Below are 13,511 nucleotides of genomic sequence, written 5' to 3' on the forward strand. Positions count from 1 at the left end.
TCTCTTTATTTTGGCAGAATTTGGATTTAACAAAAAGGAAGATGATTCATGAAGGGCCATTGGTCTGGAAGGTGAACCGAGATAAAACTATTGGTAGGTGTAATGTCCGTCAGTTTTGGGGAGAGTGGAGGAAGTAAAGTTCCTTCAGGTTAAAGAGAAGAGACAGCCGTTGGTGGGTTTCAGTGACAGGAGTGAGCGGCGCTGCCCTGTTCTTTTTGCAGAAGATCTGCTTATGTTATTTTATTCTAGGTGAAGTGCATTAAATATTCACTGAGGGCTGAAGCAGAAGAGTTTGTCATGATTTGGTCCTGTCTCCAGCATACTTATATTCTAATGAGCTTTCTAATAAGCTTTCTTTATACCACTCCATTTTAAACTATCTCTGGTGAGGAATCATGGTTTTGGTTTTTTTGTTTTTTTTAAATTTCTTGTCAGTCACAGACTGACACTTTGGTGTCTTACAATATAAAAATGAATTATTAAAAAATGAAACTAAGAAAGACAATAGCAAGCCAATCTTTAAAATGTATTAGATTTAACAGGAATAAATCTTCTCTGTCAAATTGTTATTAAAGTTTATAAAACACATCTCAGTGTCTGTGCTAATCACCTTCTCCCCGCTTTGACTTCCAGATCTGTACACATTGCTGCTGGAAGACATTCTTGTATTGTTACAGAAGCAGGATGACAGACTGGTGTTAAGATGTCATAGCAAGATTCTGGCATCTACCGCTGACAGCAAACACACATTCAGCCCTGTCATTAAGTTGAATACAGTGCTGGTCCGACAAGTGGCAACAGGCAAGTATGTCCGAGGAGTGACAGCGACCTCGGGTTCATTGTGAAGTTGCACAAGATAGTCAGTATTGGTCAAATAGCCCGACTGGCGGACAAATGGAATGAAATGATTTACTGCTTAGAAAGTAAATTAAGAGTTTATACCCCCCCAAAAAGAGTTTATTCCCCCAAATTATTTGGGAAGCCTGACTTCTCCGAGCAGTTTTCTGCACTGGAAAATTTCCTGCATGCTCCTTTGATCTTTATTCCTTAGTCAGATCATGGACAGGTACCAAGGAAGATGGTGAAATGAGAGGTAATCTAAATGAAAAGGCTTTCCTTAGAGTTGTATGTTTTTTGATTTGTGATAAAAGAGCAAACAAGCCAAAATGGAGAGGTGGGTGTAGTTTGGGATTTTGGAAATCCATTTAAGTTAGCAAATTATATATTAATCATAGTAACAGTGGAATCCTTTTAAAACTTGTTAGTTCTATAACAGCAAGATAAACTGATGACCTCTTTTCTCCAGTATTTATTGAATATTATTAAGTAACTGTTTAGCAAAAGGGCAATTCAAAATAAATGTGAAAACATCATAGTGCTCCTTAATTCAGATATACAGCCATTGCCTTTTTTCTATGAAGTTACTGTGGAATCCATGCTAGTTTTTATGATCTTGGTTTTTTTGAAGTGTGATATATACAATGTAACATACAGTAAGTTGCACTGATTTTAAGTGTACAGCTTAATGAATTTTTACAAAGTGAGCTGATTAGCCTTTAACCAGATAAAGTGTGGAATAAACCAGGACTCTAAAAGCATCCTTCATGGCCTCTAGGTCATATTCATGTGTTAGAGTAATTTCTCTCTTATTTCTTCCAGATAACAAAGCTTTATTTGTCATCTCCATGTCAGACAATGGAGCCCAAATTTATGAGCTGGTGGCACAGACGGTTTCCGAAAAAACTGTGTATGTATTAGATAGAGCTACCTTGCTCTAATAGTTTTTATTATTCTCAATATGTTATTCTATAAACTTAACTTGGTTTTTGTAATAGTACTTTGGAAACCAAAAACTATATTGAAACAAGGACTTCCCATATATTCTTTTCAAGATGTTTTTCTAAAAGCGTGTTCCTTTTTAGTTTGATATTCCTTATTTTGATTCTATACTATTGCAATTATCTTTTCTAAGGAGAAATTCTCAGAAGGGTCAAGTGAAGTTTTTTGATGTTCAGTGTATCCGTAATGTTGTTTGTTAGGTTTTTCTTTAAGGTGCAGCGTTTTTTATAATTTCTACTTAAGAGCCAAAAAACAGACACTCTCTGGCAGAAGGAGGGTTTTTTGTTGGATTGGCTTGATTTGGTTTCTGGTTTGTTTGTTTTTGTTGTTATTTCTTTCTGAGTGTATTTAAAGGGCATTTTTCTCCCCCTCTCCCTTTTGGATTTTGGATCCTTTCAAACTCCCTGCAGCTGGCAAGACCTAATCTGTCGGATGGCTGCCTCAGTGAAGGAGCAGTCCGCAAAGCCCATCCCGTTGCCACAGTCACCACCTTGCGAGTGAGTCTGCCTCCGCCTCGTAGTACAACTGACTGTATTTTGGTCAGGAAAGGAAGGGATGATCCTTACATTTCATTGTGGTGATGTTTAGGCACCTCACGAAGCTGAAAGATTGTTTTTTTTCTTCCACAGAGGTGACAACGATGAAGAAACAGCTCCCAAATTAAAAGTGGAACATCACAGCATTTCGGTCCCTTGTCTGCAGAGTCCAGGTAAACTGATGTGTTAGCTTACCCTGGAAGACTGGAGTCTGTGTGTTACTTGGGAAAATGCAAAGAAACTTGAAGTCTTTCGGTTTATGCAGATTCTCGCGTCGGCTGTTTTACTTTCACAAACTTCGCTTACGAGCCTTGCGTGCACCCTGGTAATGCCACTCTTGAGTGTGTCTTCCCTAACGGCCAGTGGTCTCTGTCCTCGTGTGGTTATTCTGTTCTGAGTACTGCCTGAATGCTTCACGTTAAAAATTAACCGTTTTGTTTAAGATCTGTTCTGCTTTTTCTGTTCCATTGGACAGACAGAGATTTGGGATTAGAGTCTCCCTTAATATCATCCAAACCTCAGTCTCATTCACTGGGTACCTCTGGGAAATCCGAGGTAGATGATCTCTTTGTGGCTGAGAGACAGTTTGCTAAGGAGCAGCACACAGACGGGACTCTGCAGGAAGCTGGAGCAAGTTACCAAATCCCAGGCCCAGACCCACACTTGCCTGCCTCAGAAGAACGGTGGGCACTGGATGCACTAAGGAATTGTAAGTTTTATTCCTGAGTTAACACAGGTACTTGTGAAGGACCCGGGTTGTGTCATGGACTGTGCAGCCATGTAGGGAGAATCCAAAGAAGTGGGAACTCTGACTTTTCCCTTAAAGAATTTTACCATCTAGTTGGCAAGAAGATAGAAAACCTCCCACTGTTTAACCAGTACAGGTGTGTCAGAATTGATCTGGTTTTGGTGACAAGAGAGGGCAGCATCAGGAGACAAGGGAGAGGTGATTATTACCTTATGGAATGGGTAAGACTCAGGTATGTAGAGAAGGTACAGGTAAGAATCATGGTAGGACCAGAAGCACAGAGGCAGGAGGCCCTGATGGTGCTCTGAGAGTGGCAAGCACGCTGCACTGGTGCAGGGGGTGGGAGAGAAGCCTGGAAAGGTAGGAGATGGGATGCTGAGGCCAGCCCCTGTGAACCTGAAACGCCACATTGAGTCCTCTGGGTTTTAAGGATGGCACAGCACACGGGGCACCTGGCTGGTGCAGTTGGTCAAGAGTCCCACTCTCAGTTCAGCTCAGGCTGTCATCTCAGGGTCGGGAGGTTGAGTCCTGCATTGGACTGTGCACTGGGCATGGCGCCTGCTTCAGATTCATTCTCCCTCTCTCCAACCCCCACTTTCCCTCTCTCCGCTCCTTCTGCCCCTCTCTCCCTCTTACACAAACACACACATACACACACACACACACGTGCTCTCTCTTTCTGGAAAAAAAAAGAAAAGAAAAAATGGTGCAGCACGTGTTTTGAGGGCTTTTTCAAACTACAGATATTTTTCTAGTTTTCTTTAGAGATTGCGGTACTCTCCACTCTAGCCTGTCCCCTCTCTCTGTCTCTCTGTCTCTCTCACACACACAGTGCACACCCACAAGGAGGGTGGCCCTTGCCACTCTTGTTAGCTAGCCCCTCACTCGAGCCTGGCTGAGAATCACTTACAAATGGGAGCCTGTCCCATCTCGCAGGTGTCCCGGAGGAGGGGAAAGGCTGAGAAGGTTTGCTCTAGCTGCCGAGAACCATTTGAAGTTTTGAAGCTAGGGTATGACTAGTGAGAACAGATGACTCAGGCTGAGAGGGTGGAAAGGTTGGGGTGGGAGGAGACCAGGAAGGGGAGGCTAGTGTGAAGGCGCTGTGGTGGGCTGGGCTTGAGGCAGAAAGGGTTTGGGCTGGAACGGTATTAGAGGAAAAAAATCAAGTGAGGAGGCAGCAAATACTTAAAATAATCGACTTGGTGCAAGGGCAAAGAAAAGGGAATATTTAGATGATTTCCGTGTTCTTGTCAGAAATCAAAGTCAGAAAGGATTACTACTGCCCACTGCCACACTTTCTTTTTTTCCCCCTTTTTCTATTTGCCAGAGATATGGGCTCAATTGTAAAACTGGCAGGCTATTTTAGAGGAAGTAACGAGCAGGAGGTTGGAGTTTTAAGACTGGAGCTTTGGTGAGAGGGTAGGGGAGAGCTAGATTTGAGTGTGAGAGCTGGGGGAATGAACAGCATCTCTTACGAAGTGTAGTTAGAAGGACAGAGGGCCAAACGCTAGTGGAGACCTTGTCAAGAGAAACGGGAGAAAGAAATTAGGCAGAATTAAAAGTTGGGAATTTCACATTCTCAAAGATCTACTTTATTGTCGATTCTCCTGAATGACCAGTCAGAATGCTTTCTGATGGTTTGACTGACACTGTTGCAGTGACTCTGTCATTGTATGCGTGGCCTCATAGCATACACCTGCCCGTTGAAAACTGAGTTGCTTCTCTTTTCAACAGCCTAGGGAAGCTGAGCCTCTAGTTAAGGTCATTTTTAAAAACTCATAAACATTTTCTTATCCTTTGAAAGTATACATGCTACCAAATCATTGAAAGTAAGTCTCATTACAGGATAGCTTTATTTTCTTCACATTTAAGGAGATTCCTTGGCATATTATAAATGACAAAATAAATGTTCTATGTTTCTAATATAACACCTGTGTATATACAGTGTCTGCTTCTGAAAAAGCAAAACTTCGAGGGCTTCTTTTCTAGCATAACACAGCTTTTTAACATTGTTTTAAGAAATACCCTTGGGGTATATACTCAGGTTATATGGAAGAGAAAAGAGAGGTAGGCATGGTATTGGGGATTTAGCAGTGCCTCCCCATTCAGAAGGCTTACATCTTTCCAAGTCTTGTTTAATGTTAAATTTTCTCTAGATGGTGCCTTATTTCATTTTTCAATACAAAACAAAAACAAAAAATGATCGCACGAAATTAACGTTTTGACTCTATGTTACTAAAAAGGTACTTACCCTTAGAAATAATGGGTGACTCCACAAACTAATTTAATTCCGGCAGTCTGCGGTTATCATTGTGAATGTGTGGTTTTTTTTCTCCTCCCTCCCTAAATCTTCCAGTGGGCTTGCTGAAGCAGCTTCTTGTACAACAGCTGGGTTTGACCGAGAAGAGTGCCCAGGAAGACTGGCCACATTTCCCAAGATACAGGACAGCATCTTCAGGGGTGCAGACAGACGGTGGAGCCCAGAACTCTGAGAACAGTAAGGCCTATCCTCCTGGCGAAGGACTCGTGCCCTTTAGAACTGGAACTGGTGACGCTGCCCCTTGTTACAGTCCACGGACTTCAGCTGAATCTTCGACTCCACGGGATTCAGTGGTTCTGGCATTCCAAGATAGCCAGGCAAGTAACATTTTAGTAATGGACCACATGCTTAGGACCCCGGAGATGCCTCCTGCAGAGCCCGAAGGGAGTTTTGATGAGAGTGGAGAGCACTTTTTTGATGCCCGTGAAGCACACAGTGACGATAATCCATCAGAAGGTGATGGAGCAGTTAAGAAGGAAGAGGATGTTAATTTGCGCATCTCAGGCAAGTTTCTTTCACAGGTGAACTTGGACTGTGGTGGTTATTACCTGTGCTGTGTGCTGAGACAGATGTTGTTTGGGTGTCCACACGTGACCTTCTGTGTGCGTGCACGTGCGTGTGCGTGTGTGTAGCCCTTACTTTTCCCTGCGGTAAATAATTACCAAATCTGCTCCATGCCAGACCCCATCCCGGGGCCTGGGAGCTACGGCATTGACTGAAACACAGAAAAGTCCACTATCCTTGTGAAGCTTGAATACTGGTGAGGAAAGAGTCATGGTAAATAATTAAACCAACAGATGTCAGATGGTGGGAAGAATTAGGAGGAAACGTAAGTCAGACCCAGGGGCAGACGGGGTGATGAGGAAGAGGGCCTCTGTGAGTAGCATGGGAGCAGAGCTGTGCAGGCAGTGAGGGGGGAGGCCGTGTGGCATCCGGGAGCAGGGGGTACAGCAGAGAACTGGGGCACCCATGCGGGAGATGAGGCACGAGAGCTCTGTGGCTGGGGAGGCGGTGGCAAAACCACACAGGGCCTTTGTAGTTTCCAGCTTTTAAGATGCTAACTGATCTGAAATTATTTAGAAGTTACATGAAAGTTTGCTAAGTTTCGCTTCAGCCTGAAGTGAGAAGATTCTGATGTACTTAAAACTGAACTCCGGAGGTGAGGAATTAATGGCTCTTCTCCCCCTCTGTTGGCTTTTGAGGTTGTCAGCGTAGCCCCTCATCTCTGTTCCTTGATGTGAGGAAGGCGGCATGAAGCTCATCAGGCTGTTCTGTGTCTGTCAATAGGAAACTATCTGATTCTTGATGGCTACGAAGCAGTGCAGGAGAGCTCCACGGACGAGGGGCTTGCCTCCTCGCTTCCCCTGCCGCCCATGACAGGCACCCCCTCCACGGACTCTGCCCGCCAGCAGCAGCACTCGCCCCAGGGCGCCCATTCCGACGGGGCAGCTTCACCGTTCAGCCCGGAATTCCTGGTCCAGCAGCGCTGGGGAGCCATGGAGGATTCCTGTTTTGAGATCCAGAGTCCCCCCTCTTGTGCAGACTCACAGAGCCAGATCATGGAGTACATTCGTAAGATCGAGGCTGACCTTGAACACTTAAAGGTACCTCAGACCTCAGCATCCTCGAAGCTTGGGTAAAGAAACATGTTTCACAGAGAGGAGGTAGAGAACGACCAAAATGCTCATGCCGGGGACCTTGTTCATATTCTAGATTTACTGTTTTCTTTGACCATTACTCGTGAATAGACTTGGATAAAAAGCCAAGATCACGGTGCATCTGGTTGCTGATCGTAAGAACAGAAAACATCATAGTACCATATAGATGGCATGTTTGTGTGAGGTTCTTGGTATAAACACCCTAATATATTTGGGGTGATTGGCTGGCCTGCCTGAGAATATGTAGACAGCAAGCCAGTGACAGGTGGGGCTTGTGTCATTCTGAGAGTCTCTTCTAGGAAATGCTTTCACTTACTAATGATCCGTGAATTGTTAGGTGATGTCGGTAGTTTCCGAGACACTCGGACACACAGAAGTGGGCTCCAGTGGCTCCCCTGATCCCAAGAGCTGGGCACAAATGGAGTTTTGTGAATCAGAATTGAGGTCGTCACTGTACCAGCCACTGTTGCAAAACTGACTTCCGTGGTGATTACTGAGAAAAGGACTTTATCTTATAAACTTACAAACTTTGTGTAGACACAACTGCTAGAGCCCAAATGTTTTTTCATGACTTCATTTACTTAGAGGCTTTAGGGACAACATTGAAAGTGTTCTTAGCCTTTTAGCTAAAGACTGGTGTCCCTTAGTTTAGTTTTTAACTTCCCGTGACACGTTTTCTCTTCTTCATGTGATTGTAGCTGGTGTCATCCAGGGGCTGATAAAGTATCTGCTGTGGGCAGGTTGGCTCTAACACAGCCCATGTCACCTGTGGGACTATTTCCAGCGTGACTCTGGGGGTAGGAGAATCACCTTTAGGGGAGAAAGTTTTAAGTTACTCGCTTAAGGGAGGTGAAAGGAATGCGGTTCACTTTTCTCCCCCACTAACAAAATTCTTCATGACGTTAATGTTGAAATCTAGACGTGCCTCCTGGTAATATGGGAAAGTTTGCCTTCCTGTTTTCATAAAGAAAAATTACGATGTTCAAATGACAAACGTGTGGGTCTTATTTTACAGAAGGTGGAGGAAAGTTACAGCATGCTTTGCCAAAGGCTGGCTGGATCAGCCCTCACAGACAAGCACTCAGGTATGTGAAAATTGTGGATTCCCGACTCTCGAATCATTCTGCCTGAACAGTACATCGAATGAAATGATTTGTTATTCTTTAAAGTGGAAACCTTCTGAGATTCCATTTCTTTCCTGTCTTTAAAAAGCCACTTGTTTCCAAACATCATAGATCAAGCAGAGGCTGTAGTCTGCTGACTAGGCTCTTCCTCCCCTCCGATGCGCTGCGGTTGTCAGTTTCTGCGCCAATCTGCCCGCCCCCTGCCCCCCCCCAACCTTTGCAAGAGCAGGAAACAGGGTGGGGGTAGGCCTGGTAAATCCTAGATTCCTAAGAGATTTGCCAGTGCTGCTGTGAGGGAGGCTCATGTCTGTCCTTCGGTGTCGGTCCTGACGGGAGCACTGTCTCCCCGTGACTGCAGATGGATCTGTGTTCAGTGCAGCAGTCTGTCCACATTTGCTTCCCTGTTACCCAGTGAGGTCTTCCCAATCCAGAAAGACCTACCGAGACCCGCAGGGGTCAGACGTGTTCTCAGGGTGTTCATTTGTTGTTCTTAATTTGATCCCTGCGTATCTTTATTCTTCCCAGATAAAAGTTAGAGCTGCGTGTCCTGGAGGTGACTGATGGTTGTTGGACTCTGAGCATCGGCCTTGTGGCACCCATCCCGGCTGCACCGAGGATGCAGACAGTGTGTGACAGAGGGTCTGCCTGTGAAGCCCCTGGGGGCGGCCGTGTTCCCCGGGCACCCAGAGCGGGACTAGTTCCTCACAGTCCGGCAGCTGCACAAGTCTGTCAGGGAGGGAGTCCTGACTCTCGCTCTGCTCTCCTCACTATCGGAAATTCATTTTGATTCAGAACAAAAACCAAATGTATAGAGCTTTGGGTGTAGGATATGAAATTTTACTTAGACTTAAGAAAAAGAGAAAATCAGATGTATTTATTTGACTTCATTCCGTATTTGAAAGCACATTTTAATTTTTATTTTGCCATGTTTTGTTTTAATTGAGTAGTGAGACTTTTTGCCCTTTGTGTTTAGTACACCCAAGGGTCAGTTGCTCCTGAAGCCAAGAGTTCCGGTGAGGTATTAGGAGGCTGGGTGGAGAGGCGGAGAGGAGGAAGTAAGCCGGGGAAGGGAGGAGCAGCCAGCCTCCATGAAACTGGATTGCATGCCCTCTGCTGTCCGGGAGGCATCGTCTTTGAGGGGCACCTCAGAGGCGCAGTATGCCCATGGCTCCTGTGGTCAGAGGACTGGAGCTGTGTGCTGTCCAGGTGGGCAAGAGTCAGGCGGGCTTCCTCCCACCCGAGGCAAGCACCTGTCCTCTGTAGCTGGGATCCACCCCCAATTAACAGAAAATCCTCAGTGTACTAAGTAGCAGGCACTTGAAAATGGTGTGTTTTCTTCTGTTGTCTTCTTTTCTATTGAGGGTAGGGATTTGGGAGGGAGAGGAAAGCAGATTTTATTTTCTTGGCTATAAATTTGTTATTCTTGGTATTGTTGCATTTTTTGTAATTATACATTAGACTTGGGCACTTGTGTAAAATTATCCCTGCAGATTGAGCAGGAAGGAAAAACCAACAAATGGAGAAGCTTCAGATGGCGGCAGGGGTGGGGGTGCGGAGGAAGGGCGGGACGGGAGCGGGGGTTGGGGGGTAAGAGTCTGGGAAGGTTAGCTAACTGAATCACTACTGAGTTGAACCATGGCTGTCATTAGCCACGGGTACTGCTGAACACAAGGCCAGTAAAATTTTAGTACCTGGAGGTTTGACTCTAATATTAATTTTGCACTGATGGTGCCAAAGGGCTCTTTGAGTTCAGAGGAGAGCCACGAGCGGAGTGGAGAGGGGTGCGGTGGAGAAGGCGGAGCTGCTCATACCAGCCCCGGAAGCACTTCTTCTGACTTCACTGCCGGAGCTTTCTCCACACTGGTGCATGACTGACCTTAATTGCAGACCAGAGCATACACTGGAAACTGTGGGCAAGGGGTTGCTAACTGCCTGCTCTAGAATGAACTGTAGTATGGGCAGCACCCAACAGAGATCAATGTTTCAGAATTGTGACTTGAGAACTCCTTCGGTTATATTGGCTTTCTGTGGTTTTCTTTGTGCATCGGGTATACATTGTTTTAGAGTATGTTTGCCAACTAGAGCTCAATCATTTGTCAAATCTTCAAATTCTGTTCATACGCAAAGCGTTCCTACACTGCTCCTGTCTTTCAGGAGTGTCCTCTAAACCCTGTGGGTAATCGGGAGGTCGTTAATACTCTTCCCCTGCACGCTCATCGCAAGTGATAAGGCTTCCCTACTACTTTCATAAACACCACTACCACTTAACAAGCTCGTGTGTGTCCACATTCCTGTTTTCTGCCTTTTCAAACCTGACCTAGGTTTTAAGTAGCCCAACTTGGATCTTCGGACCTCATCTCTAAATTAGAATGCCCTTTTAGTTGTAGACCAAGTATCAATTGAATCAGAATGGGAATAAAAATTGTAGAAGCAGGAGCTAGTAAGTGAAGCTTGGGACTTGAACTTTCTGTATCTCTTAAGAGAAACAGGTAGAAACGGACTGGTTACGTGCTGCTGGAATCAGGTAGTCACTCCCAGCTGAAAGGGTAACACGCTTGGAACCACATGACCCCAGTGTCCTCAGCTGGCATTTAATCAGGAGAAAGGTAAATAAAAAAATAGAACTTTCACCTTAAGTTCAGACAGTCCAGGGTAGTCACGTGATTCTCTAGCACTCAATTAAGAAACTTCAGGTTTCTGTTCTAGCTCAGCCACATCTTGTCCTTAACAACAATTTGTTTTTATTTTCCTGCGATTAAACCTCTCCTTGGAACCGGGCTAACTGGAAAAATACTTTGGCCCTAGCTCTAGTACTTCCAAATAAATTCATATCTGGATTTTTAAATGAAGACCCAAAACAAAGTCTTGAGTCTGAAAAGATGCCACAATTTTCCGTGTTCTTTTTCTCTTTAACCAGCCCAACTTCTCCCTCCTCCTTCCCAGCCTCACCTCCCACACCCTCCTTTTCTTTTGGCCCTTGTAATCACATCCACTTTCCTCTGATGCCGTATAGGCCCTTCAGGATGATGGAATTAGATATTCCTCCTCTCTCTGAGCGACAGTGGCCACCATCAAAGCTGTTCTCTCAAAAGTTACTTGACGAGAAGCTGGATCCCAGGCTGCTGAGCAAAGCAGCCTCCCCAGAGCAGGAGAGCTGGGTTGTAGCCACTGAAGTGGCCTGCCATGACCCTGCGCGCTCTTCTGTGGGCCTCATGGCTTCTTTGGTATTAAGTGGCCAATTACATTTGGAGTGTCTCCTTCCTTTTCAGAGAACAGAGTCAATCAAAGCAAATCAGCAAGCCCCCAAAGTGCTATAATTTAAAATCATGATTACAGCCCTAGAAGCCATATATTTTGCATACTTTAAAATCAGCTAGCTTGGACTGCCTGAGTTGTCTTGGCTTTTAGAAGCTAAACTATAACTCTTTATTATATTGTACCGTAAGAAGGTATATTTCATTAGCTTTTTTGGCTTCCTGTTCCCCAAAACAGCTTGTAACCACTGTTGGAAAGGATGTGGCTCTTTATCTTTTTTTTTTTTTTTTTTAGGATTTTATTTTTAAGTAACCCTCTACACCCAATGTGGGGCTCGAACCCACAACCCCAAATCAGGAGTCACATGCTCTACCAACAGAGCCAGCCAGGCGCCCCAAGGATGTGTCCCTTTAAAACAGGTTTTTATTTGCTTTTGGAGGAGAAAGGGGGAACCTAATGTGATGAAGGAGAAAACCTTATTTTTTTTTTCTTCTTTTTAGAAGGTAAAATAATTCTTCCTGTGAGTTGTCTTTTACTTGCATGCTTTTTTTTTTTTTTTTTTTTTGTGATGTTGGTAAATTTGGTGTATTACCTGGAGCTTCTGTATTTCAAACTGGAAACTGTCTTCTCTGAAGGTGGTGTATGATGTTATTTTGAGCTACTAGAGCTTGGGTCAATATTTCCTTCCTTATGTGTCACAGAGGACATCACTGAGAAGTGTGTACAGAGGACCTCAAAATAGAAAATTTGGCAGGGCCCTCTGGTCCTCTTTCTGCTGGCTACTTTTGCCCCCCTCTACCATTAGTGTTTTTGTTTTGTAAATCCTGTTTTCTTCCAACTGTCCCACCCCTTTTCAGTGATCTGCAAAATTGTCCTTTCTTCAAGAAAAGCGTTTTTTTGCCTCGTTCCTTATACCTTCCCCACTGGTACTGATGGTTTTGATAACAAACTTGTAGAAAAAAAAAAAATGTACCTCATAGAAGGAAGCCCTGTCTGCCATTTCCAGGTGCCAATGGCTAAGCAAATGTCCTGCAAAAGTGATAGCTGTAATGTGCGCACTATTGGTTATTTTTAATAAGCCTCTTCCTACTAGAACATTTTATTTTCCTTGTTCACCATACAATCATGTACTCTTTAACAGAAATTACTTTTAAAAAAATCTGGAACTATCTTTAAAAAAAACTTTATTAATAATCATGTATTTTTACTGATCACATTTTGAAATGCCTAAAAGACTTTATTGTTCTAATTATCCAGGTGTACCTTTGTAAAATAGCTCTTTTATGAATTAGCTGATAAGGCTGTATGTTTCTGGAACAAAATATTGGTCATCTAAAAACTTTCTGTTTTCTGGGGTCTGGGAAAATAGAAAATGAGAGTTCAAATATTAAATATGCTTAAAGGAACCAAGGATGTGACTTTTTATTTGTATTCTCCTTGATCTGTCTAATACAAGTTACCCGGAAGAGCTTAGGCACCAAGGAGGCCTTGATTAATCTCACTGGCATTGACTGTCCCACATCTCCCTGCTTGTGAGAGCGTCTTTACTAGGGAGACAGCCAGCTGCCCTCTAATGCATGAGCTTCCGTGAGGACACCAGCAGCTGGGAATGTCGCTGTACCTGTGGCATCTTTATTGAGGCATAGTGCACGTGCCGTACAGTTCACTCCTTTAAAGTGTACAGTTCAACGATTTTTGGTATTTTTTTAAATTGTAGGACATATACACATAGAATTTGTCATTTTAACCATTTTTAAGTGTATAAATCAGTGGAATTCATGGTTCACTTGAAAATAACGTTGGCTTTCTGCTACCCTAAATGAACATCTGATGTCTTTATTACCATTCTTATCCCCAGTGTTGGACTAACTAAAGTAGCAACATTTCTGTGCTTTTATGGATCTCATTTCAACTCTGAAGGCTTGCTGAGTTTGGCTCTTGGGTATGTTGGTTTTGACATAGAGGTATCATCTGACTTATTCATCGGATGCTCTATGAATTTTCAGTCATTCAGAGACACATTTGGCTGAT

General features: G+C 44.0%; 1 protein-coding gene across 4 annotated transcripts in view; it reads left to right on the plus strand.

Moving 5' to 3' along the window:
• ARHGEF12 (Rho guanine nucleotide exchange factor 12) overlaps positions 1-11,792 on the plus strand; it is a 143,467-nt gene extending 131,675 nt beyond the window's left edge. For all 4 annotated transcript variants that reach the window (XM_032868747.1, XM_032868744.1, XM_032868745.1 and 1 more), the window contains 10 exons: positions 18-93; positions 634-801; positions 1,660-1,747; positions 2,250-2,336; positions 2,469-2,548; positions 2,851-3,084; positions 5,480-5,947; positions 6,731-7,047; positions 8,117-8,186; positions 8,751-11,792. In XM_032868747.1, coding sequence (XP_032724638.1) covers positions 18-93; positions 634-801; positions 1,660-1,747; positions 2,250-2,336; positions 2,469-2,548; positions 2,851-3,084; positions 5,480-5,947; positions 6,731-7,047; positions 8,117-8,186; positions 8,751-8,761 — 1,599 coding nt within the window. In that variant the 3' untranslated portion in view covers positions 8,762-11,792. The remainder of the gene's footprint in view (positions 1-17; positions 94-633; positions 802-1,659; positions 1,748-2,249; positions 2,337-2,468; positions 2,549-2,850; positions 3,085-5,479; positions 5,948-6,730; positions 7,048-8,116; positions 8,187-8,750) is intronic.
• Positions 11,793-13,511: the final 1,719 nt, after the last annotated feature.

This window comes from Lontra canadensis, unplaced genomic scaffold, assembly GCF_010015895.1.
Source record: "Lontra canadensis isolate GAN:19392208 unplaced genomic scaffold, GSC_riverotter_1.0 scaffold36, whole genome shotgun sequence".
NCBI lineage: Eukaryota > Metazoa > Chordata > Mammalia > Carnivora > Mustelidae > Lontra > Lontra canadensis.